The sequence below is a fragment of the Phoca vitulina genome, unplaced genomic scaffold, assembly GCF_004348235.1.
Source record: "Phoca vitulina isolate PV1807 unplaced genomic scaffold, GSC_HSeal_1.0 scaffold12, whole genome shotgun sequence".
Lineage (NCBI taxonomy): Eukaryota > Metazoa > Chordata > Mammalia > Carnivora > Phocidae > Phoca > Phoca vitulina.
The window spans coordinates 13,761,663-13,787,921 of record NW_022589715.1 but is presented as its reverse complement, the minus strand read 5'-3'; the positions used below and the strand labels follow the sequence as shown (position 1 = coordinate 13,787,921).

The 26,259-nt window shown below is 45.9% G+C and overlaps 2 protein-coding genes across 3 annotated transcripts; one reads left to right on the top strand and one right to left on the bottom strand.

The window, feature by feature from the left end:
• Positions 1 to 5,540: 5,540 nt before the first annotated feature.
• Positions 5,541 to 11,493, top strand: MAT2A (methionine adenosyltransferase 2A). The gene is made up of 9 exons (XM_032410548.1): positions 5,541 to 5,762; positions 7,882 to 7,959; positions 8,061 to 8,183; positions 8,691 to 8,803; positions 8,890 to 9,033; positions 9,196 to 9,414; positions 9,634 to 9,816; positions 9,969 to 10,102; positions 10,769 to 11,493. The coding sequence occupies exons 1-9, from the start codon at positions 5,672 to 5,674 to the stop codon at positions 10,869 to 10,871; spliced, it is 1,188 nt and encodes a 395-aa protein (XP_032266439.1). The 5' UTR covers positions 5,541 to 5,671; the 3' UTR covers positions 10,872 to 11,493.
• Positions 11,494 to 11,755: 262 nt separating this feature from the next.
• GGCX (gamma-glutamyl carboxylase) lies at positions 11,756 to 25,960 on the bottom strand. Of its 2 annotated transcripts, XM_032410546.1 has the most exons (15): positions 25,827 to 25,960; positions 25,258 to 25,428; positions 23,743 to 23,901; positions 23,250 to 23,415; positions 21,449 to 21,527; positions 20,679 to 20,785; positions 19,642 to 19,805; positions 19,054 to 19,319; positions 18,776 to 18,907; positions 18,030 to 18,181; positions 17,419 to 17,588; positions 17,073 to 17,203; positions 16,633 to 16,780; positions 16,277 to 16,472; positions 11,756 to 15,831 (listed from the first exon to the last, which is right to left on the bottom strand). In XM_032410546.1, the coding sequence occupies exons 1-15, from the start codon at positions 25,867 to 25,869 to the stop codon at positions 15,639 to 15,641; spliced, it is 2,277 nt and encodes a 758-aa protein (XP_032266437.1). In that variant the 5' UTR covers positions 25,870 to 25,960; the 3' UTR covers positions 11,756 to 15,638. The 2 variants fall into 2 exon arrangements, with proteins under 2 accessions (XP_032266437.1, XP_032266438.1); XM_032410547.1 differs by lacking the exons at positions 25,258 to 25,428; positions 25,827 to 25,960 and having other exon boundaries at positions 23,250 to 23,483; positions 23,743 to 23,794.
• Positions 25,961 to 26,259: the final 299 nt, after the last annotated feature.

Genomic DNA, 26,259 nt, shown 5'->3' with positions numbered 1-26,259 from the left:
TCTGGCCCTGAATTCAGGGCAAGTCTAAACTAGGACCAGTCTCAAGAGATGGGTATGTGCCTTCCTGAAGTGTTGGGGTAGGGTCTAAAGAGGTAAGTCCCCAAGTGATACTTTGTCTGTGGGAAATGGCACTGGCTTTCAGAGAAAAGCTGAGGATGGCCAGTGGTACATCTACACAATAGTGAAAACAATCTCAATCTGACCCAATAAAGATACTGATGAGTCAAGTGGACATCACTGTAGACAACAGCCAAGTGGCTGGCCTAAACAGCAACAGAAATGGTGAGACTAAATCCTTACAAGAGTCCCTGATTGATGAGCTGTAGCCTTTGGTGGCAGGTAGACTTGGCTCAATCCTGAGAACCCCATCCATATTTGGGTGGGAGAGAGATTTGAATCCTAGTGCTTGGACCCTATACACTCCCATGAATGGCACCATTAGAAATTCTGGAAAGCATCATCAGAATCATGAAATCTTCACCAGAGGCCAAACTAATAGCGCAGCTGAAGACTGAGCATCCTATTATTTAGATTCCTCCTTCTGCCCTTCCCTCCTCCATGTGCCTTGTTTTTCCCAAACTCACCATACAAATCAATTAATTCATTTACCTATCAGTGAGGTTGAGCATCTTTTCACATTTATTGACAATTTGCATTTCCTCCTTGATGAATTACATTCTTTTTCCTAGGTTTCACTGGGCTGTTGTCATTTTCTTATCAATTGGTACTAACCCTTTGTCACATGTATTGCAAATGTTTTCTCCTATTGTCTTTGATTTTACTGATACAGTAATTTTTCATTTTTAATGTAGTTAAGTCTTTCGACCTTTTCCTTTGTGGCTTTTGGATAGTCTATCTTTCTTGCAAAAGTCTCCCAAGGGTATAAAAATATTCTCCGCATTTTTCATTTGTCATACTGACAAAAATTAAAAAGAGTGATAACACTCAGCATTGGTGGGAGAGCTGGGAAATGATCTTCTCATACCCTACTGGTAGGAATGTGAGTTTTGACAGCCATTTGGAAAGTAATTGGCTGTAACTAATAATAACGTGTAAAAGTGCACATTTCCTTTGTTTCAGCAACCCCATTTTGGGACATCTTTTCCACAAAAATAAAAACATTGGCTCACAAAGCGTATGTACAAATATGTTCGGTTCATCAGCATTGTGTATGGGGCAAAAATGAGAAACAACTTGAATGTCAACCAGTAAGGCAACAGCTGAATGAATTGGATGGCAGAGTCAAACTATAGTATATATTACTGTTAAGAGAATGATTTTGCAGAACTTAATGTCACAGACTGTACACTTAAAAATGGTTAAAATTATAAATATTATGTTTATTTTACTACACTAAGAAAAAGAAAAAATAGAATGATTTACTCCCAGTGTCCTGGAGAAATGGCCATGAAAATTTTTAAGAAAAAAAATCCATGTTTCACGTAAAGTGAGTGTATGTGTTTGTGTGTTAATAGGAAAAGGTATGAAAGGATATAAACTAAATTTTTTTGGTAAAAATTTTATTAGTTTAAAGTAATCTCTATACCCAACATGGGGCTCAAATTCACAACCCTGAGATCAAGAGTCACATTCTCCACCGACAGAGGCAGCCAAGTGCCCTGGATACAAACTAAATATCATTAGTGATCTCAGGGAGTGTGAAGTATTTATTACTTGACTTGTAACAAGGAGCATGAATTTAGAGCTCAGACCTAGGCTCAAGTCCCAGCTCCACCACTGAATTGATGTATGAGCTGGATGACTTACATCATAGCGTCTTCATTTGTAAAACAGGGAGAGAGCTAGTAACTGCCCTGTTAGAACTGGTGGGAGGCATAGACATGAGAACAGTGACTGCCACAATAAATTATACTGCCATCATTATTGTCTCTTTTCGTGTCTTCATGATACCCTATCCATTCTTCCATCCATCACGACTTTTACTGGAATTGTCAAAAGATTTGATTAAGAATCAGGAGAGAAAAAAGAGAAACAAAAGCAAATTTCGAGAAGCCTAAAAATGAGGGGGTTCACATCATATTAGTTTCAGATCCCACTAGAGCTAGCTTGTGTCTGAGGCCATCTGAGATGTCTGAGCTTTGGCCCTAAAGGACTGGAACAATTTTGGAGACATCTGGTCTAGATTTCTTTCTTTTTGGCCTGTCATCACATCATATCACATCACATCACATTTAAGGTACTCTTAAGATTCACAGCCTAGCAGCTTTCTTCTCAACATCTCCACACCTTCTCTATTGCTCTTTGATATACCTACTGTCATCTTCCTCTTTTCTCCTGCCCAGTCAACAACTTCTTGCATGGTAAATGTTTTCTCTTAGTTACCGGAACTCTCTTCTTCACTGGCGAACTGATAAGACCTGGAGTTGTTATATTTGCTATGTGAGTCACAAACACTAGTTTATCCAGTCCCAACCTTGCCACATTCATAGACTACTAACACATTAATATTCTTTGTGTTGAGAAATCTGGAGCCTTTAGGCAGTGATTAGATTTTTTCTTGTGCTTTACAACATTTCACATACCATAAATCTCATTAATATTATACGTGAAGTATACCAATAACTTCTCCTGGTTTATTTTACCCTTAAAGACACTAACGTATGGATTCAAAAATCTCTTCTCAGACCAGGATGGCCATGAACTTCCCTGATAGTAAAGGGCCCTCAATTTTATTATGATGCTTGCAACTAAAACCAAACTGTAGCTCTTTTCATTGATCCCAGGATTTCTCATTTCCCTATTTCCTTCTGCCATCCTTATATTTATTCCTTCTTTGTTTCCTTCCTTTTCTCCTGCTCTTCTCTCTCCCTCTCCTCAAACATTCCTAATCAGCTTCTGTGTGTCAGACACCCAGTAACAAAGCTTGAGCAAAACAGACCACCTTCTCATTGTCATGGAACTTACAAATTACAGCGACAAGTGCTATAATTTCAAATAGCACCTAGTAGGAAACACAGGACCCTGTGAGAAATCAGTGTAGATGAAGGCTTCATCCAGGAAGTGGCAGCTGAGCTGGGGTGGAAGCATGAGGAGGACTTAGCTAGGCATCTCCTCCCATTTAGAGCTGGCGGGGAGGGGGGTGGGCAGAGACCAGGACTGTCATAGCACCAGTCCCCGGGGCTGCTTGCCAGAAGTGCTCATAAATATTTGTGGGAGTAAGGAACAATGGGAAAAACATAAAATCAATGAAAATGTGTCTGTGTTGTTTTGAAACTAATCAATTAATGATGTAACTGTTACTAATTAAAAGATATCCAAAGTGAAAAACAGAAGGAGAAAGTGGCACAAGATGAGCAGCCAAATCATACTCAGGATATGGAGGGATTTTAGTCTCTATCCTCACAGCCATTAGAAGCCATGGAAGGGTTATTTTTTACAGCTAATGTTTTTTAAAAAAATACCTATTATGTTCTAAAGCTAAAGACTACTTGCATGATTTCATTTAATCCTTGAAGCAATCCTATGATAGTACTATTAGTATGCCAATTTTACAGACTGAGGACACTGAAATGTAGAGGTTGTTTGCTCAACACTGTTAATAAGTGGCAGAGGCTTGGCTCCAAAACCCCTTATTCTTAACCACTATATTACACATGCTATGAGCAAGAAAGAGAAGTAGGTAAGCAAGTATGAACAGCTGATTCTAATCTCCTTGGCAGGAACAGCCCCACTGTGGAGTTGGTAGCATAGGGGTATCAGGGTTTAATGAGCTAATCATTAAATTTAACTAATCCCCTTGTTCTGACTCCATATTAACCAAATAACCTTCTAATTATATTCTGGCTCCCCATATAGATTTTTCTGCTGGGAGATAATGCACTGACCAGCCTACACATGCAATTTGTTCCAGTTGGCAATTTTATTACTCATTGTGAGTTAATAAATTGGCATTGTGCTTTAAAAAAAAAAAAAAGATGAAATACACTAAAGAAAAATAATGAAATAGTCTTATACAGTTGTTTTTCTGTGGTTAGTTTTAAAAATAAAAACATACATATTGTCTCTTCTGTGATTTAACCTCGCTGCCTGCTTTGAGCCACCATGGATGTGGTCAGAAAGTCAAAGCCCCTAGCACAGCCCAAGGGCTTCCATTGTTTCCCAGTGGCAAACTCCCACCTTTCCTCCCGCGCTGACAGGATTGTTCTTCAGAATTTAGCTAATTCTCTGAGCGTTAAAGCAGCTGGAGGCTGCTCCAAGGGGTCTCATTCATCTCCCCAGGGTAACATGCATCCTATCCTAAGAGCAGGCCATTCTCTAATAACATCATTAAACCCGATGTTAATGCACTCGGGACCACCAGGACCGCAGCCCCTGTCGGACTTGCACAGAGTCTCAGCCCTCTCAGCCCCCGGAGAAGAGGAAGTGACACCTGCCCTCCTTCCCACTTGTGGGCTCCTTCCAAACGCGGACTCCATGAAATCCGTTCCCCTCTCCCTACTCCTTGTTGGCTCGTTTTATTTTGTTCTTTTTTCTTCTCTCCCTTCATGGGCAAAACTGGGACAAACGCAGGTGGATCTTTAAAGTGAACGCTTCATGAAATGGACCATTTCATCTTACCAAGAGATCTGCTTAATCACATACAAAGGCTAAAATAGGGCTTTTCCCCCAAGAAAAATATTCAACAGTCTCCTGAACAGAGGATTGAAAGGACACTCTAAACAGTGATTATTTTCCCCTCCAAGACATTGGAAAGTCAGCAAGTGCCAGGTCAGCCTTGTGAGGGGCCTCCTTTCTTGGACGGAGAAAAGGCCGGAGCCGAAGGGGCTGGAGTGCGGCACTCACTGCAGGGGCAACAAAGGGAAAGGGCCTCTCTCAGAAACTTTAGCGCTGGGGTGGAAGTAAGACAGCAGTTGATGACAGAACTCTCGTTATTCTGCTTTTCGGCCATTTTCACCACCGAGGCATCAACCAAGAAATTACTAGCAACCCTCAGGATTTCCAGCCGCCAGCCCCGCGCGGGGTGGGGATGAATAAGGCAGGGCAAAGAATCATGCGCTGACCAGCCAAGATGGCCACTTTCACATGGCTGAGGGCCACTGGCTCCCTGTCCCCAGGGCATCTAAAGGCGGGGCCGGTCGGAAAGACCCTCGGGCAGAGCCTGAGGACAAAACCTCCGCCGATTCTCGCCGTCGCCGCTGGGGGACGCGACCTCGCGGACAGACAGCTCGGTCAACGGTCGGGAGGGAAGTGCCATGTCACAGCAAGGGGAACAGGCCCACAAAGTCCTCGTCGCTTTTCCATCCACTTCGAATACGGAAGGGTACAAGGGCCCCAAGCACTCGCATTTCCACTTAGCCCTGTTAGAAGTGCTTGAGAGAACTAAATATTCGCAGAAGGGGCGCGTTACCTCCGCTCGCTCCCCCTGCCACGCGGAGTGGTTCAGCCCGGGCTCCCCCTCGGCGCACCGCCCCTTCGGCCTACCCCCGCGCTAGTGGCGCATTGGCGCGCGGCGCTGAGGGGCGGGGCCCGGGCCGGGCGCGCGCTGGCGCTGTGTATAAATACTGGGCCGCATCGCCCGCCGCCTCGTTCGCTCTGCGCCGCCCGCCCGAGCTGAGTAGGACGCAGTCTTCTGCTTGTGCATTTCGCAGTCGTCGCCTCGCCGCTCCCTTTTTCCTCAACGCCACTTACACTCACCGCTACGAACACCAACATGAACGGGCAGCTCAACGGCTTTCACGAGGCGTTCATCGAGGAGGGCACGTTCCTCTTCACCTCAGAGTCTGTGGGGGAAGGCCACCCAGGTGAGGTGACGGGCCCTGGAGCGAAGTGAGGGGCGGGGCATGGGCAGGGCCGGCCGGGAGCCGCCGGCCGCGGTGCCCACGCTGGGTGCCCTCGCCCGGCGGGCGGTGGGAACAGCGGCGGCCGCGCGCCTCCCTCGTGGCGCCGCCGGTGCCGAGCGCGTGGCCGCCGTTCCCCTCCCCCTTCCTCTCCTCTCCTCCCATCCGGCCGCGCGCCTCGGCATGCGGAAGATTCCAGAAAACGAGAAGGGCGGGGGCCGGGCAGCTGTGCTCCACTCGGGGAGGGCACTATTTCCTCATCTCCGCCCCGCCGTCTGAAAGCCCTCGAGTGGGCGACCGGCTCTGAGTGCTCGCGGCCGGTCCTCGGGAGCGCGCGCCCCGCATTGCAGCCGCAACCACGTGTTTGCCGCATGTGGCATCTGGGCGAGGGGGAGCCGTCGGGCTCCCGGCGCGCCCGGGTGTGCGGAGTGGGGGGCCCGGGCCTCGGGACGTCTGCCGTTGCCGTTAATTCCTTGCCTTGGGCCATTACGGCCCCCAGAAGAAGACGGACGTGCCTTTCGGCAATATATGGCCTTGCCGTCAAGGTGACAGCCTCCAACTAAATATAGCGCAGGTTGGGGGAGGCCTTCCTTATTTGGACCACGTTTGAAAAGGATAGGAAACATGAATTAAGTGTAAGCTGCCATTGCGTTGGATTTCCCTTTAAAGTCTTTGGTGCTTTGCCGTTAGGAAAGGTTTTACCGAACATTTCCTTCTCTGGGCTTTGTCCACTAGTCCGCCATTATGGAGATCAATTTACACGTGAACGAGTGAAGCTGTTTCAAGGAACTTTCCAATCTCAGCCTGAAACCTCACCTAGTGGAGATCACTATTTTGCTGTACTGGTTCTGCCTTTTCTTGGGATGACCACGGTGACATAGTTCTCTAGTCTAATGGTTTTAAGGATCCGTTTCTCTCTAGTCTCCTGTGCCTCTGATGAAATCCCACAAGCAACCTAGTGGTGTAGGAGAGGACAGACGCCAAGATCCTGATGAGGGAAGGTCATGTGTTGTGGTGGGGGTTACCCACCTTCTCTCAAGTGTTGAGAACTTCACATGTATTTGATCCACGTTTTATTAATTTAATCACGTAAGTCACAGGCGCTTATAGCAGTTTGTAAATTAAATCTTGAGCCTCTGACTTGATCGCAATACACATCTTGCTTTAATTGTTCCAGATGATTGTAGAAAATTCAGGAAAGTGGTATTTCTGTTCTCCCACTTTTTAATAGATCGCAATACAGTGGGGAAGTAACAAGGATTCAGAATACATTTGGACATTTTCCAGCCTGGACTACACCTGACAAAATTTTTTATTCCTTCTGTTCGTAAAGTGTCCTTTTATTGTTTAACTCTGACATTTTTTGTTGCTCTGATTAGTGTTCCTTAGGATCAGGGAGAAATTGATAAGGGGGGGACGGTTCATCTTTCTGGTTGGTTAGATTTATAATGAAGACTTTAAATTTGGGGGATAAAATGTAAGTATAATTGTCCTTGAAAAATAATACTGTATAGTGAAATGCTTCCCAGCTTTCCTTTTGGGTTTGAAGATAAACTTTCTGCTTTAACTTAATTCCAGTTATGTGGCTGTTCTGTTTAACAGTGGAAATTGTTTGGCCTGGGAACTTAATTTTTCAAAATGTCTGAAATACTTTAGAGATGGGATGAAATCCTTCTAAGATGTAAATTGCATGACTCAATGAATTTAAATGTATTAAAAGTGCTGGGCGTTCTGCTGGCTAATCTGAATTGGTGAGCTTGTGGTGCAGCTATATTAAGACTGGTGTCAAGTTTTCAAGTAATACGTGGCATTATATCCAGCATTTATTCTTCAGGCACATGGTTTCTGGTAAAGCAGTACTTTAATTAGACAGCAAGCAGTTAAGATCTCCATAGTTGAAATGCCACTGAATTCTATGCTTGAAAATGGTTAAATTGGTAAATTTTATGTTCTGTAGGTTTTACCACAATTTTTAAAAGAAAGCTCTCCCAAAGATTTGTGCAGCAGTACTTACAAGGAGGAATGACATACATCCATTGACAGTAAGATAAAGAGATTGAGCCAGGAATCTTTTTTTCTACAGATAAGATTTGTGACCAGATCAGCGATGCTGTGCTTGATGCCCACCTTCAGCAGGACCCTGATGCCAAAGTGGCTTGTGGTAGGTTCTAAACACTGCTTGCTTATCAACTGAAGAAAAGGTAACATCGCGAAAATTACTTTGTAAGAGTGACATTTGAGTGTGAATTTATCTTTTATTAGAAACTGTTGCTAAAACTGGAATGATCCTTCTTGCTGGGGAAATTACATCCAGAGCTGCTGTTGACTACCAGAAAGTGGTTCGTGAAACCATTAAACACATTGGATATGATGATTCTTCCAAAGGTGTGTTTTAATGAGTTGGCTTTTCTAAGCTCATTTTTCCACATTTTCAACTCTCTCTAGCTCTGTCCTCAGAGTGTTCCTGCTAAACCATTAACTCCAGTTGTACATTTACTATCTGTTTTGTTCTAGCCCTGTTTAATTCTCTAAAAGTTCTAAGTTTTAGGTGTACAAGTTTCCCCCGCTATCCAAAAATGGGACGTTCCCATGAAACTTGTAAGCCAAGATGATGCAAAGCATGGCTTCATTTTTACAGTAGACCTACATTAGTACATAGTTTTTTTTGTAAAAGCGTAAATCCTCTGCAGATTTTTTTCAGTTAATGAAAAGTACTGGTGTAGGTCTTTCCTAAAAGTGAAGTGGTGAAACACTAACTTTTGAAAGGGGGGGGCAGGGATACCTGTATTTGGTTTCTTTAGCAGTATTTAAAATCCCAGATACTTACTGTAAATAGAAAGCACTGGTATTGCTTTGGCCCTTTTTTTTCTTAAGGCATTGTTTTGTTTGTAGGGTTTGACTACAAGACTTGTAATGTGCTGGTAGCCTTGGAGCAACAGTCACCAGATATTGCTCAAGGTGTTCATCTTGACCGGAACGAGGAAGACATTGGTGCAGGGGACCAGGTACCTTGGTGTAGACTCTATCTGCATCTCTTCTAACATTAAATTCCGAAGCTTAGATTGATCGCATTGACTTTTTCCTTTCTTAGGGTTTGATGTTTGGTTATGCCACTGATGAAACTGAGGAATGTATGCCTTTAACTATTGTCTTAGCGCACAAGCTCAATGCAAAACTGGCTGAATTACGCCGCAATGGCACTTTGCCTTGGTTACGCCCAGATTCTAAAACTCAAGTAAGTGATTATAAAGCTAGATTACACATACTGCACAGAACATCAGTAAAGTTGTTTAAAGCTAACTGAAAAGAGACTATCCTTCCGTATTGTAATTTAGCTTTATCTTGGCTCTCTTCTGTCTAGTAAACTGATGTTCTGATCATCTGCTTTGCCTTCAAGGTGACTGTGCAGTACATGCAGGATCGAGGTGCTGTGCTTCCCATCAGAGTCCACACAATTGTTATATCTGTTCAGCATGATGAAGAGGTTTGTCTTGATGAGATGAGGGATGCCCTAAAGGAGAAAGTCATCAAAGCAGTTGTACCTGCAAAATATCTTGATGAGGATACAATCTATCATCTACAGCCAAGTGGCAGATTTGTTATTGGTGGGCCTCAGGTAAGGCCTTATGATACAATTTGACTTTTTTGAATTTTCTGTAATGGTTACTTGCAAATTTGGCTACTATAACTCCCCCCCCCCCATTTTTATAAGTCTGCATGTGAATCTTCTGAGGATATCTGCTGAGTGGTACAGAATAGGCGTTTAACAAACGTGACCTAGAACCATTTATTGGAAAGCACTAGGCATAAAGTGACTAAAATCCTGTAATTTCAGGGTGATGCTGGTTTGACTGGCCGGAAAATCATTGTGGACACTTACGGCGGTTGGGGAGCTCATGGAGGAGGTGCCTTTTCAGGAAAAGATTATACCAAGGTGGACCGTTCAGCTGCTTATGCTGCTCGTTGGGTGGCAAAATCCCTTGTTAAAGGAGGTCTGTGCAGAAGGGTTCTTGTTCAGGTATATACTCTTTTGTGTAACTGTGGAGTGCTTAGAAGGCATGCAAGTGGGAGGGCATTTAGCGTAGTATTTGTCTTTTTTAAATACCAGTGTGTTACGTAAGCGTGTGGGTCTTTTAATCACTGACTCTTATGACATTTGAATCCTTTTAGGTCTCTTATGCTATTGGAGTTTCTCATCCATTGTCTATCTCCATTTTCCATTATGGCACCTCTCAGAAGAGTGAGAGAGAGCTATTAGAGATTGTGAAGAAGAATTTTGACCTCCGCCCTGGGGTCATTGTCAGGTAAAGATGGTAAAGCCTATTGCTAGTCAAAAATGCTGTGGGTGTGTGTATATACATATATTTGAGATATATTCAAATCAGAGAAGGTGAAGGTCTTGAAGACTCCTTAAGTGGGGAAATGTTTTAATTCCTAGAACTGTTGATGTTATCTTTAAATTGCCTTTAGTAAAGGCTTATGTTAAGAACAGTCTAAAATTACAGTGCTCCATGGCTTAGACTAACCACCCTAGAAAGTCTTCCACATTTGATACGGGGATTTGTGCTCATTATCTAAGGATGTTTATTTTACTTAAAAGAAATTAGTACAGATAAGTGGGATATTCAAGGCTGCTATAAAGAAAATAAACAGGGTGTGGGCATGGGACCTTGGTAAGTATGCCATGATCTCAGATGAGCTTTTGACACTTGGAATTTCTCAGAATAATGACAAGTTTTCATATTTGTTGAGCCAAGGATGGAAAAACAAGAACTGTAGTTACTAATAAGGACTGTGCGAGGAGTTTGGACACCAGGGAAGTAACAAACACTTCTGCCACAAACTTTTTTCCTAGCAAACCCCAGAGAACTGAACTCATTTGCCAGAACTCTTGAAAATGAGTCTTGCTGATTGTTTTGCTTTATTTTAATTGAATGCTACATATTAAGTTACGGACTTGTATATTCCAGGGATCTGGATCTGAAGAAGCCAATTTATCAGAGGACTGCAGCCTATGGCCACTTTGGTAGGGACAGCTTCCCATGGGAAGTGCCCAAAAAGCTTAAATATTGAAAGTGTTAGCCTTTTTTCCCCAGACTTGTTGGCGTAGGCTACAGAGAAGCCTTCAAGCTCTGAGGGAAAGGGCCCTTCTTCCTAAATTTTCCTGTCCTCTTTCAGCTCCTGATCAGTTGCAGTCACTCCTAGTTCAATGACATGAATTTTAGCTTGTGTGGGGGACTGTAAGTTGGGCTTGCTATTCTGTCCCTAGGTGTTTTGTTCACCATTATAATGAATTTAGTGAGCATAGGTGATCCATGTAACTGCCTAGAAACAAACCAACAACACTGTAGTAAATAATGCTTTTTGAAATTGAACCTTTGTGCCCTATCACCCAACCTTCTAAAATCCTAATTGCATTGACTTTCCCACCAAATGCTGAAAATGTCCTGTAATGTGCACGTAAAGTACTTGTAGTTCCATTATAGCCTCTGTCTGGCAATGCCATAGCCCTGTCAGCATGAATTTGTAATGTCTTGAGCTCTATTATGAATGTGAAGCCTTCCCTTATCTTCCCTATAACTTAATCCATTTCTAATTATGTAGCTCTTTGTCAGGGAGTGTTCCCTATCCAATCATTCTTGCATGTAACGCAAGTTCCAGTTGGAGCTCTAGCCTGACAAAAAAAAAAAAAAAAGGCAGTTACCATTAAACCATCTCCCTGGTGCTTATGCTCTTAATTGCCATCTCTTAAATAGCACCAAATCAAAATCTCTCCACTTTTCAGCTGTCTTTTGGAGGACGTACGTAATAAGGTTTTTATTTAGTAAACCAATCCTATGCATGGTTTCAGCACTAGCCAAACCACCAACTCCTAGCTCTAGAAAAACAGGCACTTGGCACCCTTGTGATGTCATACAGAGAAGTCACAGGGCAGTACCTGAGGGTCTGTAGGTTGCACACTTTGGTACCAGATAACTTTTTTTTTTCTTTATAAGAAAGACTGAGTACTCCACACTGCACAATAATTCCTCCCAGGGTTTTAACTTTGTTTTATTTTCAAAACCAGGTCCAATGAGCTTTCTGAACAGCTGGTGTAGCTACAGAGAAACCAGCTTCCTTCAGAGAGCAGTGCTTTTGGCGGGGAGGAGGAAATCCCTTCATACTTGAACATTTTCTAATTGCTTATTTATTGTATTCTGGGGTATGGCGTAAGTACAGAGAAGCCATCACCTCAGATGGCAGCTTTTAAAAGATTTTTTTTTTTTTTTTTCCTCAACACCATGATTCCTTTAACAACATGTTTCCAGCATTCCCAGGTAGGCCAAGGTGTCCTACAGAAAAACCTTGGGTTAGACCTACAGGGGGTCTGGCTGGTGTTAACAGAAGGGAGGGCAGAGCTGGTGCGGCTGGCCATGGAGAAAGCTGACTTGGCTGGTGTGGTACAGAGAAGCCAGCTTGTTTACATGCTTATTCCATGACTGCTTGCCCTAAGCAGAAAGTGCCTTTCAGGATCTATTTTTGGAGGTTTATTACGTATGTCTGGTTCTCAATTCCAACAGTTTAATGAAGATCTAAATAAAATGCTAGGTTCTACCTTAACTGTCTCCATTATTCTTTAAAAGTGTTTTGGTATGAATATAATCTGAGAACATATTCTTCATCCCTTAATAATTTGAGGTAATCCTTCCCATGGTTCAGGGAAATCACCTCAAACCCCTTCAAACCATGACTTGCAAGCATTTTAATAGGTTTGTAAATCCTATCCCTAGCACTAAGAAGAACATCCCAAGATTTGATCTGTTTGTCCAGCACTGCCTTTTTGGCTGATGCAATGGCCAAGATCCATGTGTCCTTACTGCAGCAGCCACTCAACTGCCAGTTAATGTTTTAAAATTGTCCAAGATTAAGAACAAAACATGGAGGGAATGGTAATGTTCTGTCTTGAAACGTAAACCCATTATCTAGCTTTCCAGTGAAAAAGTTTTTACTTAGATATGCCTTAAGTATTAATACCTTTATTATAAACAGGTGTTAAGGCTGCAAGTTACATACATGTTCAGTACGTGATACAATTGGCAAAATTTTTGAACAGTGGTGAGGGGGCCAGGTTCTAATCTATTTTATAAGATAGCTCATGAAATTACAGTGAAGATGCTGTAAGTTTCTAAAACCTTTATTCTGAGTTTGTAGAGGTCTACTCAAGAACCATCCCTTTTTAAGCCTAGGAGCTAAAGTACAGATAGCCATTTGGCACATGTTTACACAAGCATGTATGAAAATCAAGTGGTGGTGTGAGGCCCAAGGAATGCTTGATTATACCTATTTGGAGGCTTAAAAATGTATAACTGTTGGGAGGGGAGGCAAAGTTAAATCCGAAGATCTTTAAAAGTTTCAAAAAAGCCTTATCTAGAGAATAGTGCATTGCTGTAAAAACAACCATGCTGGTCAAATAAGGGGAATGGGGAAGAGCTGGGTGCCTGTAGGCTGGTGGGACAGCACCAGAGAAATTGTTAGGTTCGGTATTTACTAGGAAGATACTGGACCTCAAGGAGCTTGGAGAAGAATCTTTTGTAAAAAGGCCCTGTCTTCTGCCTAACATGGGGAGAAAAGATTCTAAAAATAAGGTGAAGAAATAGTAACCAGCCCAGGGAGAAGAGAAGCAAAGGTGTCAAATGGGGTGATGGTGACTACAAATGGTTGAATATCAAAGCATGCCATGTTACGGAAAAGTTTTGAAGGGATGACCTGGCCAGCGACAAAAGATCCAAATGCTGGGAGTAGAATGAAATGGAATACTAAAGCCCAGCTAAAAGGATGTTGATAGCCCATTCCTATAACAGCTACACGGGGCCCGATTCCTCCTGAAATCTGAACTCATTTATTCCATTGAACAGCTCTTCTCGTAAACAGTATTAAGACGACCACCTTTCCACTCCATCCCACCCCAACATTTTCACTGGGAAAAAGAGGTGGTATGCTAACAGTTTTGGGATAGCATCCTTGCCTATATTAAAACTACTGTAAGAGTCCCTTCCCCAAATGAAGAACTACTTTTCTTACCAGTCAAGTAATGAGCTGGGGTGGGGGGGTAGTGCAGGGGAACAGAAGATAGCTGAACTTACTAGCAAAGGACATTGTGCCAAGGTATATTGTGTCACTGAGATCTGCAAAACTATTGAGAACCAGTGTTCCCCCCACACTATTCTTGACAAGTGATCAAGATACCCCGTGGCACAGCTACAGCTAGCTAACCCACACAATGCCTCGTAGGAATCAGGCTTCAGTGGGATACCCTGATTCAGGCCCTACTGCACCTGCTCCGGTCTATCTCTACCTAGATTCCAATATAAAGGGTGAAAGAACACAGAGGTAGTAGAGATGAATAGACTGAAGAAGAGGTAGAATTGATACAACTTGGAATTTGAGAAATGTGAGAAAAAAAAGGAAGACTCGAGACAAGATATTCTGATGGCTTGGCCAGAAAAAATGCAGTTGCCACTCACTAATAGAGAAGCAGGTCTGAGTTGGGGATGAATTAAGTTCTGCTTAGGACAGAGTTTGAAAGCTTTGCGGGATATCCAGGTGGAGCTAGTTAGATCTATAGGTCCAGGGCACAGGAAAGAAAGCTAAGCAGCAGCACTAGAAACCATGAGGGGGACATAATCATCCCAAGTGTGTACAGTGAAAAGGCAGCTGCCTAGGAAAGAACCACTGACTGGGGGGGGGGGGGGGGGGGTTGGGAAGCGAAGCCTGAAAATAGAGATGCCATCCTTCATCAAAGTTACTGGGACTGCCAATTTACTGCTAGTCTTTGCTGTGAGACCATGAACAAGCACCCAGAGCAGGAGCCTTTTTTTTTTTTTCTTTTTTCTCTATACACTTACTTCCTAGCCCAATGCTAGGCTTTTGAGTTTTCAAGGAATTGAGGTGCTTCCTCAATCACCCTGTATATCCAAACCTACAAAATAACTGCAAACATACCCTAATCCATCACAAAGTTTGGTTAATCCCTACTTTACATCACTTTCTGCTCATCATAGGCTAGAATGATGCTAAATACACTGAACTTGAGAGAACTACTACCGATCATCTAAATTTCCTTATTAGTTTAACCTTGTCCTATTCTAACTATTCTCATAGCTGCTAGTGAAACACTTACTGGCTGTATACATAATAGGAACCATGAAGAAACTACAACTGTAGGGAAGAGAAAATTACTCTGTGAATTTAGAACTTGATCACCATCCTAATCTTACCTGTAACTAAGAAGAAAAATTTGAAGCTACATTATTTCATAATCAATGTCAGTGATTCTGCAAATGACAAAAGGCAGGGTACGGGACCTTAAGTCAAACAGACGAGATTCAAACCATCCATACATCTCTTACTAGGTATTGCCTTTGAGCAAGTTATGTTGTCTCAGCCTCACTTTCTCCAGCTGTCAGACTGGGCTCATGGTCAGTAAGGACTAAATGCAGTAATACAGGCACAACACTTCACACAGTGCCCGGCATATGACAAGTACTTGAGAACAGTGAGGTGTTGCTGTCATCATGGTACGTTAAATCTCTTTCCCCAAGGAGCCAGTCACTTGAAACCTCTTACCCCTTTAGCCTAGAAGGGCATTTTCATATTGCTTTTAAACCCCTCCTAGCTCCTCAACCTTGATTTGATAAAGCTTATCCTTGCTTGGCTTCTCTAAGGTATCCTCTCTGAATTTAAAAGAACTATAGACAAGGAAAAAAATGTATAAAATATCATTTTCTTCCCATTTCCACTGCATAGGTTAATGGTCCTATGACTGGTTGCTCCCACATGTGTACCCACCATCTGCCCCCATCAGAACTCTGAGTGGACAGGGTCAGAATTTGGCTCAGGAGGGTCAGAATTTGAAGAATCTGTGTTTGAATGACTCGACTCTCCAATTGGCTCAAAGGGTCGCAAGTTTGCGTAAGTCACCTCTTGGGCCAGCTGCTCCAGGGAAGGGCGGCCTAATGCCAGATTTCGAAGTGAGATACAAGTCATCAGGAAGCTGAAAAAGAGGGAAAAGGTCACCCAGTCTAAACTCCTGTTTCTACATAGGAATTCCTGCCAAAGGCCTTAGGGCTACCTGGTCCTACCTTCTCTCATCCAGGCAGAAGCGAAAATATCCCCCTGGTGACCCACCCATCCCAGCTGGAAGGGCACCCCACTCTTTATATGGTCTGGTAGAGGATTCCAGAGTGGGGTAGGAATAACCCACAAGAGGCTGGTGACAAGCTGAGGTGGAACAAGACAGCAGGCCATCAGACACAGATCATTTACTCTTCCATTAAGTCAGGGAAAGGAGAATGGAGAGGGAAAAAGATACTTAGCACTAGACTGTCCTTTCCTGGGAGAGTACCATCCCCCCCCCCCATCATTACCTTCACCAGAGAAAAGTTACCCAACTCGCAAGCATCTGATGGCAATGACTAGTACTGTTGTGGAAAACTTACCTGCGGCGAAAGATATAGAGCTTCCGCAGCAAGAAGCGGAAGAGGCGCTCGTGGAAAGGGGTATTTCTCCGGCGCTCAAGCTCTTGGAGCCTTCGCTGGCGTCTAAGAAAGGTCTGAACCAGCGGTGTTGGCTCAGGGCCCCCTTGTACTTCCCCTTCCAGCAGAGGTTGCAGCTCTGGAGGTAGAGGCCCCGTTTCTGCCCAGAAGATGGCAAAAAGAGGAATCACTGAGATTATTCTTTTAGAACTCTCACCAGCCAGAACCTTCCAGTTCATTCTTTAATGGCTAGATCCTCATTCACAGCCCTGATTTCTCATAACCAGGTGCCTTCTCAGCCCAACTCTTCATATACTCACCAGTTCCATTCTCCACCTTCTCCTTTAATTCTTGTAGATAAGCCAGGTCTTGCTCCAATGCAAGCTCTGTAGTATTGATGTAGATGTACATGTAGCAGGAAGGACTGGGTGATATCGTATACACCTTATGGTACTCACCAGCGGGCAACTGACAAGGGGGAGGAAATGGATGGATTTCACTCCCTAACCTTTCCCTCGGCAGCCTATGCACCTCCTACACTACCCACTGTATCCCAATCCACCCTCCCCCCGCCTCCCCAAGGCACTTTCTTCTCATTGTGTTTTGGAGTCCAAAGGAACTGACTTCTAGAATCCTGGATGAGGCTATTCACAGCCCCGGGGGGGGGGGCCTTGCTTTTTGAGCTGCCACTTTTTAAGTCTGTAATAAATTAACTCCACTCATCTAAACTTCTCTGCCATTGTTAATTCCAGCAAAATACCTGCATTTTTTCTCCCTCCTGAAGAGTCTGATTCTTCTGTTCTGCCATCAGCTCGACAATCACCTCCCCCTGTAGCAGCTGAATGCTAGTATTGCCCAGGTCTTCACTCACAAAATTCTCCAGGTGCAGCCCTGCCAGGGGCAACAGAGTTCCCCATCCCATCCTATGGAAGATGAAATCACTCCCAGCCAGAACAGAGACATCACACCTTTACCACTACCACCCCTCAGGTTTCAAGAACACTCCTCCCACCAGGAATGCCCCTCCCCCCTCTATCACATGCAGTGTCCCCGGCCAAGGAAGCCACAAGGAAAGACAGCAAAGCTTTCTTTGCTTTCCTCCATACCAGGGAAATCTGCAATGAAGACCACCTCAGTGTGGTTGTCCAGGCTGCTCTTGATTTCTTGTAACTTGGTCCTCCAGGGAGATAGGTCCATCAACAGTGGCTGCAGCCAAGGTGTACGTTGGAAGGGGGACCAGGCGGCTTGCACGATGTCCACACGAGGGTCAAAAATCCTTAGGAAAGAAAACCATGTTCTAAGGAGACCACAGCCACCTACCCATCGGCATTTCTGGTTCTGTTTCTTTCATCACTGTTCCCACATAGAGGGAACAGGGTTTCCAGATAGAATGGCTTATGTCAGCATGTTATTGCCATTCTGGGGCAGAGAGAGAAAGGAAAGAGATTCTGGAGCACAGGGGAAGAATGGGGGTTAGTGGCCACCTGAGAATTGAGTTAACAGCTTCTTAAAGAAAAAAAAAAAAAAGTCAGTTACCTTTTCTTCTGGTTGATGGTGCCCCCTGCTGGAAGCAATCAGCTATGCCCACAACCAGGTGAACAGGGACATGCACCAGAGGACAGCCTTTCAAGCAAGACAACACTGGGGAGCATGGGCTATTCATCTTGGCAAAAGGAGTGGGACTTCATTTTTCCCCTTCTCTGTTCCCCTTGCCCACCTCTGTTGGAAGCGGTCATTGATGGAGACCCAAATATCAAAGTAGATCTGGGGCTCAGTGACATTGTACTTGGGAAGCAGGTGGCTCAGGCAAGTGGCATATTGCTTCAGCATGTCTGCGTGATCCTTCCATCGCCGGCTCTGTGTGAATACCTGCCCCAAAGCCCCATATTAGTCCCACCTCATCGTTATCAACCTCCCAGAAAGATCATGCACCGCATTGGGGCGCCTGGGTGGCTCAGTTGTTAAACATCTGCCTTTGGCTCAGGTCATGATCCCAGGGTCCTGGGATCGAGCCCCGCATCGGGCTCCCTGCTCTGCGGGAAGCCTGCTTCTCCCTCTCCCACTCCCCCTGCTTGTGTTCCCTCTCTCGCTGTGTCTCTGTCAAATAAATAAATAAAACCTTTAAAAAAAAAAAAAAAAAAAAGATCATGCACCGCCAATGGCACTAAGAGATCCCTGCCTGGTTCCTGCTTTGACCAGGAAAAAAAAAACCTGAACTTGTCTTTGGGGAAGAATTTTTCATTGCTGGGCTTTTTAATACTTATTTCCTAAACCTAGTTTCAATTCAAAGAAAGTGGATGGCACGGTCCTATTTCAACTTCGACAAAAGAAGGGTCAACCTGGCTCCTGAGAAAGGGCAGAGTGGACCCAAATGTGTTTTATAATTATGTTTAGGATCAAACCAGACCCCGAGGCTCCAGGAAGCTCTGAAGAAGTGTAAGCCGTCAACATCAGGTGGCTCACCCCAGGGTTCAGGTAGCCCAGCTCGCCAGTGCGGCCGTCCCGGTAGGTGATCTTCACGTGCTGGTGGGAGCGCGAGTGCACCATCATGTCCCAGGAATAGCCGTACAGCCCATTTGTCCAGTTGTTATAGCCCTGAGAAGGCAGGGCAGAGGCAATCAGCCCGCTGTTCTCGTATTATCCCCATGCCCCGCCAACACAGGGCTGCAAAACCAGCCCCACACCTTCCCTAATGCTGTGCCCTCTGCCACCTCCCAAGCTAACCCCCAGGCCACACACACCTGGGTGAGGAAATGGGAATAGGGCAGGAAGAGCTGCTCCAGGAGGTAGAGCAGGGTGAAGGCGGCACCGAGCTGGTGGCGCAGCCCAGGCTTCTGGCCACCCTTGGCCCGGCTCCTCTTATACACGCAGGACTCGCTGGGCTGAGGGGCAGCCTTGAGGGGCAGTAGTTCCTGCAGCCTTTCGGGGAAGCGAGATACTAGCTTCCGGGGCCACTCAGGGGAGCAGAAGAGAGGGCTGCTGGCCAGCATGACGTAGGGGAACATTCCTAGAGAAGGAGGGAGGAAATAAGCGTTTCAGGAGTTTGGCTGGGGGGGAACCTGGGTAATCCCTCAAGCCCTCTCCTTTAGGAAGCCTCTCCCAGGTATTCCACCTGTGATGAGAGCAGCTCGTAACTAGAGGCGTCTTACTTCCCCGAGACTCCTTACTCTGCAGCATACTGGCTGAGCCCAGAGGCCCCAGTCCTCTCCTCCCGTTGACTGCCATTTCAGTGACTGCACCAGGCTCAACGCAGCTCCAGTCGCCATCGCCATCTCCCACTCCCCGCACACCTGTGGCTTCCCACCTCCTACCAGACCACCGGTACTGACCAATGCTGAAGAGCTGGGAATTCATGCAGTGGAAGTAGGACACGAAGAGGAGGCCAATGGACCTCGAGGCATCAAAAAAGAGCAGGAAACCAGCTGAGAGGTCAAGCAGCAGTCCGCACCAGTGCACCACTAGCAGACTGGTCATCTCCTCGGACAACACCAGTCTGCAGACACCAGAGACAGAGGTCAGGCGCTGGCCCACTGCGGAACCCAGCATGCACAGCACATTCGCGGCCAACGCGCCCCTGCTCACCCTGTCCTTGCCAAAGGTCACCCTAGCAGGTGCATACAAGAACTCTACATGAAGACACCCTATGGTAGAGTTTCCAACCCCCTTTCCTTTCCCACACACTTTAGGTGTTCAATTTCTTTTCAATATACCCTATGTGCTAACCAAGGGCAGATTTCCTAGGGCAAATCTGATGGAGAAGTGAGTGTATTTGGTGGTGGCGGGGAGGGGCGGGGTGGTAGATTCTTCACGGAGATTATAAACGAGAAGAAACTTTAAAAGGCGAATGCCTAACATAATAAAATCAAACGTTTGGAACTGGGAAATAACAGGGAAGAGGAAAAAGAACAAAGTAAAATGCGAGGTAAAAACACGGGAGGAAGGGAGAAATCAGGATTTTCTAAAGAGGTGGCAACAAAGCTTTGGCAGGACAGGGACGCCTGTCCATCTTCTAAGTCTGCTGGCCCAGAAGTCCTGGCGAGAGGCTGGGGTGGCCACCCAGTGACACGGGCCCCACCCACAGCAGCGGCTGGGAGCTCGGACTCATTCACCAAATCACCTTATTCTGATTCTTTCCTTTTGTTTTTTAGTTTTTTCCCTTCATTCTTGGCCCTACCACACATCTCCTAGATACTCTGGTAAGACTGACTCCGCCTTCTGCTAAAGAGAAAGATGAGCGGACAGAGGAAAGCATGTGGCCAACTGAGGCAAAGCAGGACCAGCAGCCGTCCCTGCAGACCCGAGGCAGGCGAGTTCCCCGCTGTGTACCGGGGCCACAGCAAGAGAACTTGCTCTGCCTGCCACTCACTTGAAGGGACCGAAGAGCCAGTGCCGGGACAGATATTCCATGGAATAGCCCTCAACCCAATCCGCATCCAGCTTCTTCACACCCGCAATGAAGTACACGATGAAGATCTGCAAGCGCAAAACGCAAAGTGAATGTTCAAACACAAAAGAACATGGTTTTCTACAGACTATCACAAATGACCTAAGTCCTGATCTGAGTTCAGGGCCTAAAGATTTTGATTCATTCAATTCACTCATCTGAGGTCTTCACTCGTCCAACAAGTATTTAGGGCCATTCTGCCAATGCCAGGCACAGTATTCGGTCCCAAGGGAAGTCATGAAGCACAGATCTCTCTTAAGGATGCTCATCTAGGGGCGCCTGGGTGGCTCAGTCATTAAGTGTCTGCCTTCGGCTCAGGTCATGATTCCAGGGTCCTGGGATCCAGTCCCGCATCGGGCTCCCTGCTTGGCGGGAAGCCTGCTTCTCCCTCTTTCTCTCCCCCTGCTTGTGTTCCTGCTCTTGCTATCTTTCTGTCAAGCAAATAAATAAAATCTTAAAAAAAAAAAAAAAAAAAAGGATGCTCATCTAGCAGGGCCAAAGCTCTATCCTTTCCATGACGAGGTGAGAGAACCCAGAGACTAGGGGTTTGGCAACGAAAGAGTCAGCCTCGCTTTCCAGCAAAAGGGAAAAAAGGGAAGATCCAGGGAGGCAGAGTACAGAGCCACCTGGCAGCAGGATGGTCGTGCTGATGATGGCTGTAGAACACCCCCCTCTTTCCAAAAATCCTGTACCTGGCCACGCAGCACAGCATAGTTCCAAAGGGGCACGTGGGCATTCCGCTTACGGGCATTCAGCAGGCCGTCAACAGACCTACACCGAGGAAGTGAGGATTAAGGAGAGCTGCTCAGTCCAGCACATTTCCACCTTTCTCAGTGTAATAATCTATCTATCCCAGGACATCCCCACATCCTCTCTGGTCCTCTGGGATCTTCTGAGGCTCTTCAGAATTATATGAGCGAATTTAACAGTGCTTATTTTCAGTCATAACAGAAATGTTACTAGTGGGTTAGAACAACACACAGTTCAGTGTTTACCATTAGTTAGTAAATTAGTAGGTCTTAATGGAACACATCAGGAAAAGGATTACAATGCTTCAGAATATGACTGAATTTGAAAAAAGAATGCATTTGAGGGAATGTTTGAAAAGCTCAAGATGTATGTAACTATATAGTACATTTAAGAAAAAAAAAATTCAATATCCAAAACAAACTGACATCTCAGAGACCTAGATGCCAGGATCTAGTGCTGGAGCTTACCTTGGGAGAGAACCTATAAACCCAAGATACTAAGACTATATGTATTCTGGGGAGGTGGAAGCAAAGCAGGTTTCAAGAAGACAATGAATGAGCTGAGAGGTTGGGAAGGGGGCAGCTTACACTTGTGGTTAAGAGCCTCATGGCATTGTAATGAGGAAAAATTTAAAGTGTTTAGTGCCTGGCCATGTGGAAAGTCCTGAGTAAGGGATAAGTATTTTTTCAAATTGTGTAAAAATTATAAAAATGAAACTTTTCAGGAGTATTCTGTCAGAACTGTCTCTTGATTTTGTATGATCAGAGCTGGGCAACTGAATGAGTTTAAAGGTTTACAAAGGGTATCTGTAGGTATAATTAATGACTGATAAATCACTAACAAATTCAATGTTTGAGATTTTTTTCTCTATACCCATCTTACTGACATCTCCTATTTCCTTTTCACTTAATGGGAAGAATCCCTAGAGGTTATCTGCCCTGCCACCCTGTCTCCAAATCCCTTCACCACCTCCCCTGAGAGATGGTCACCTAAGCCAGAGGTGGGGGAGGGTTACCTCCTCCCAGGACAGCACTGCTGAGCAGCCCTGGTGGGCCCTCTCCTTCTGACATGACTCTGCCTTACAGCAGCTTCTACTCTTGGCTCTAACTCTGCCCCTCTGGGCTCACACAGAGAAAGTCTGCTCCCTCTTCCACATGACCACCCTTGAAGTATCTGAAAACATCTATGTCTGGCTTTAGTCTTCTCTTCTTCTCTCTAAGTGGATTACAGGAAGTGGATAGATCAAGGCACCTGGGGAGATATGGAAAGAGTGAAGGGGTGGGAATGGAGCCATTCTGCTTTTTGTCATCCCAAGTGCCCCAACCTCACTGACCCTTCCCCCGCCCAAATTCATCCGGACCAAAGTGTGACCTTATAACCACACTTTGCAAAGCGTGGTTGAAAATATGCTTGCTGGGGGGCGCCTGGGTGGCTCAGTCGTTAAGCGGCTGCCTTTGGCTCAGGTCATGATCCCAGAGTCCTGGGATCGAGTCCCACATCGGGCTCCCTACTCAGCGGGAAGCCTGCTTCTCCCTCTCCCACTCCCCCTGCTTGTGTTCCTGCTCGCGCTGTCTCTGTCTCTGTCAAATAAATAAATAAAATCTTTAAAAAAAAAAAATCTTAAAAAAAAAAAAAAAAAAGGAAATATGCTTGCTGGGGCAAATTCTAGAACCTCACCGGGCCCCTACCACTGGTAACCATCCTGACCCAGCCAACCCCTTCCCCTTTCCCCTAGAATCATACCAGTAGTGGTTTGCATCCATGAATGTTAGCTGAAAGGCCAACAAACCATACAGATAGGAGTGGTTGTTCCATGACGTCTTGTCCAGGAGAAACACATACCAGTATGGCAGCAGGAATAACACACAGCTCATCCGGTAGCACAGGCCCAGCATCATGCCCAGGGCCCCTGGGATTTGTGGGGGAGAGGATTAAGAGGTCAAAGGGTCACCACAGGCCCAGCTCCCCCGGGACAGGCTGTGGGTGGAATTAAGAAAAGTCATTGGACATTTTATAATCATAAAACCAAATGAAAATCAAATGTTATTTTAGTATTTTAAAAAGACTTATGGGGGTCACAGCTCAGATGACACACAGGTCAGTGGGATGAAATTAAAGAGTCACAGCAGAAGTGAAATAATGAACCCAAGACTTTGGTCATTCACCAGCATGCTTTGTATTTCTATGGTTTAGGCAGGCCAGTCAATACTCCCATCTCTCCCATACTTTCCCTCACCCAGAAACATGACGGTATAGACAAGATACATCCAGTCAAGTGGCAGTGGCTGCAGGGCGTCCAGCAAGGGGAAGCGGCACACATCTAGCCCATCCAGGTATCTTCGGTCCAGGGAGCTGAGCCCCCGTTCTTGGGGAATGTCCAACACCATCATCAGCCCTGGGAAGGCAGTCGAGGAGGGGCCATTAGGCCTCAGCAAAGGAAGCAGTGAAATACACTGGAATACAGTTGGATGCACCCAGCTCCAGGGTCAGACTTCTTACCTAACACTGGCTCTGCCATTTATTCATTCATTCAACAATAATTACTGAGAACCTGCTCTGTGCTAGGCATTATGCCAGCTGTGCGATCTCAGATAACCACTGCACCTCCCGGAGCCAACTCCTCATTCCCTATTTGAGAAAGGGACTCATAATATATAATTTACAGGGTTACGGGGGGCACCTGTGTGGCTTAGCCGGTTAAGCATCTGCCTTTGGCTCAGGTCATGATCCCAGGATCCTGGGATGGAGCCCCGCATCAGGCTCTCTGCTCAGCAGGGAACCTGCTTCTTCCTCTCCCTTGGCCCCTTCCTCTGCTTGTGCGCTCTCTCTCTCTCAAATAAATAAATAAAATCTTTAAAAAGAAATTTTATAGGGTTACAAAGAGGATTAAATGAGAGAAGTGTACAAAATGCTATAAAAGCTGTTCGGGTTTTGATAATTTAAGGTCTGTCCTATGAAGCCATAAAAAGTGTTCTAGGGTGGTGCGTCTCAACTTTTTTCACTTCTTAGCACACCCAGAAAACAGTATTTGGCTTACCACACTAGAGCAAACAGAAGGGGCTACTCAGGTCAGGAAGCCAGTTCCAGTTAAAGCAGGGTTTCTCAACCTCAGGACTACTCACATTTGGGGCTGGTTAATTATTTGCTGGGAGGGGCTATCCTGTGCATCATAGGTCACTTAGCAGTATCCCTGGCTCCTAAGTAGATACCAGTAGCCACCTATTTCCCTTCCCTCAAGTTGTGACAAATAAAAATGTCTACAGACATTGCCAAATATCTCCTGGAGAGCAAAACTGTCACCCTTGAGACTGGGCTAAGGGAATGAATACCTTAGCACATCTGTAACCCATTCCAAGCATACATGCTGTGGCCTATGAGTTAGGAAACTCTGGATTAGGGAGTCACAGCCAAAATGTCTGCCCTATCACGCCTGCTATTTCTCTGAGGTCTGGTCCTGAGTATAGTTACTGGGCAACTTCATGCCACAAGCAAGATGGGTCTCTGGGCATCTGCCTCTGTATTTCCTATGGCCTCAGATCAAAGTATTTCTGGCCTCCAAACCCTAATCAGAGGAGACAAAGGTGGATTTGATCCTATACACCACAAATCTCTCTTCCAGGAAATCAGTATCTATCTTCAGCTCTGAAGGAAAGGGAGGCAAGTCACTAAGTAAGTAACCAAGAAATGCACAAGGGACGATGGTTATTCTTCCACCCATCACCACACTGGCCCCTCCAGAAACCCGATTTACCAAAGAGAAAACGGAAGACAGCCAGGCTGGCAGGATCCGTTGGTCGATTCAGCAGGGTCACCAGCCTTCCCCAGCTGGAAACATCTGTCCACTCAAACCCCAAGAGTGTCCCCATTCCGCTGCCCTGCCTGGGCCCTGAAGACTGTCCAGCCTTGTCTTTCTGTACTTTATCTGCAAACAACAAACAGAAAGTGTATGCGCAGGTGTGGGGACGGACATGCTTTAAAATCGGCTCCTCCCCAAATCACAGAAATCACGGCCCCTACAGCCCCAGGGTTTCTTCGAAGCTACCAGGGTTCTCCCCCTGATTTCTGACTACTAGAAACACCCTCGCAGTGCCAGATCCTTCTGGATCTCCCAATGTCCCAGAACCTCTCTCAGACTGCAGCCCCCAACCGCAAAGCGCCCCGAGGGTCATCATCACCCCAAAGCCCCGGACTGCAATCTCTCTCTACAAGCCCCTTCCAGAGACCCCTTTCCCGGAGTCCCACAGGAGAGTCCTACCGCCCCCACCCCTTTGAGACAGAGTCCCTCTCTCTCTCCGCCGCATGGGAGGACTCTGAGCCTACGTGAGTCCGGCGGGACCCGCGCGGACCGGGCAGACACCGCCATGGCACCGCGGAAGTAAGACGGCCAAAGCAGCGGGGCCCAAGCAGCAGCGCCCAAGCCCGGAGCGTCGGGAGGAATCACTTCCCTAAGCCCCGCCTCCCCGACACATCAGCACGCGCGCGGCCGGCCGTAAAGCGCTAGGTCTGTCGTGAAGGGCTCCCGCCGGCGGCGCCTGCTCCCTGCCTACGGGCAAAGGGCGGAGCGAGGAGCTTTGGGGCGGGGGGAGAGGGAGCCGGGGCTGGTCTCACCTTAACCGGTGACGGAGGAGGAGCGAGGACACCCCCAGACGAGCTTGTTTTCAGCCGCCAGACCAGTGTCGCCAAGAAGCGTCCCAAAGCCCCCGGTGCTTTCAGCACTAAGAAATCTCAGAGTCCTGACAACTTCCCTGCCATC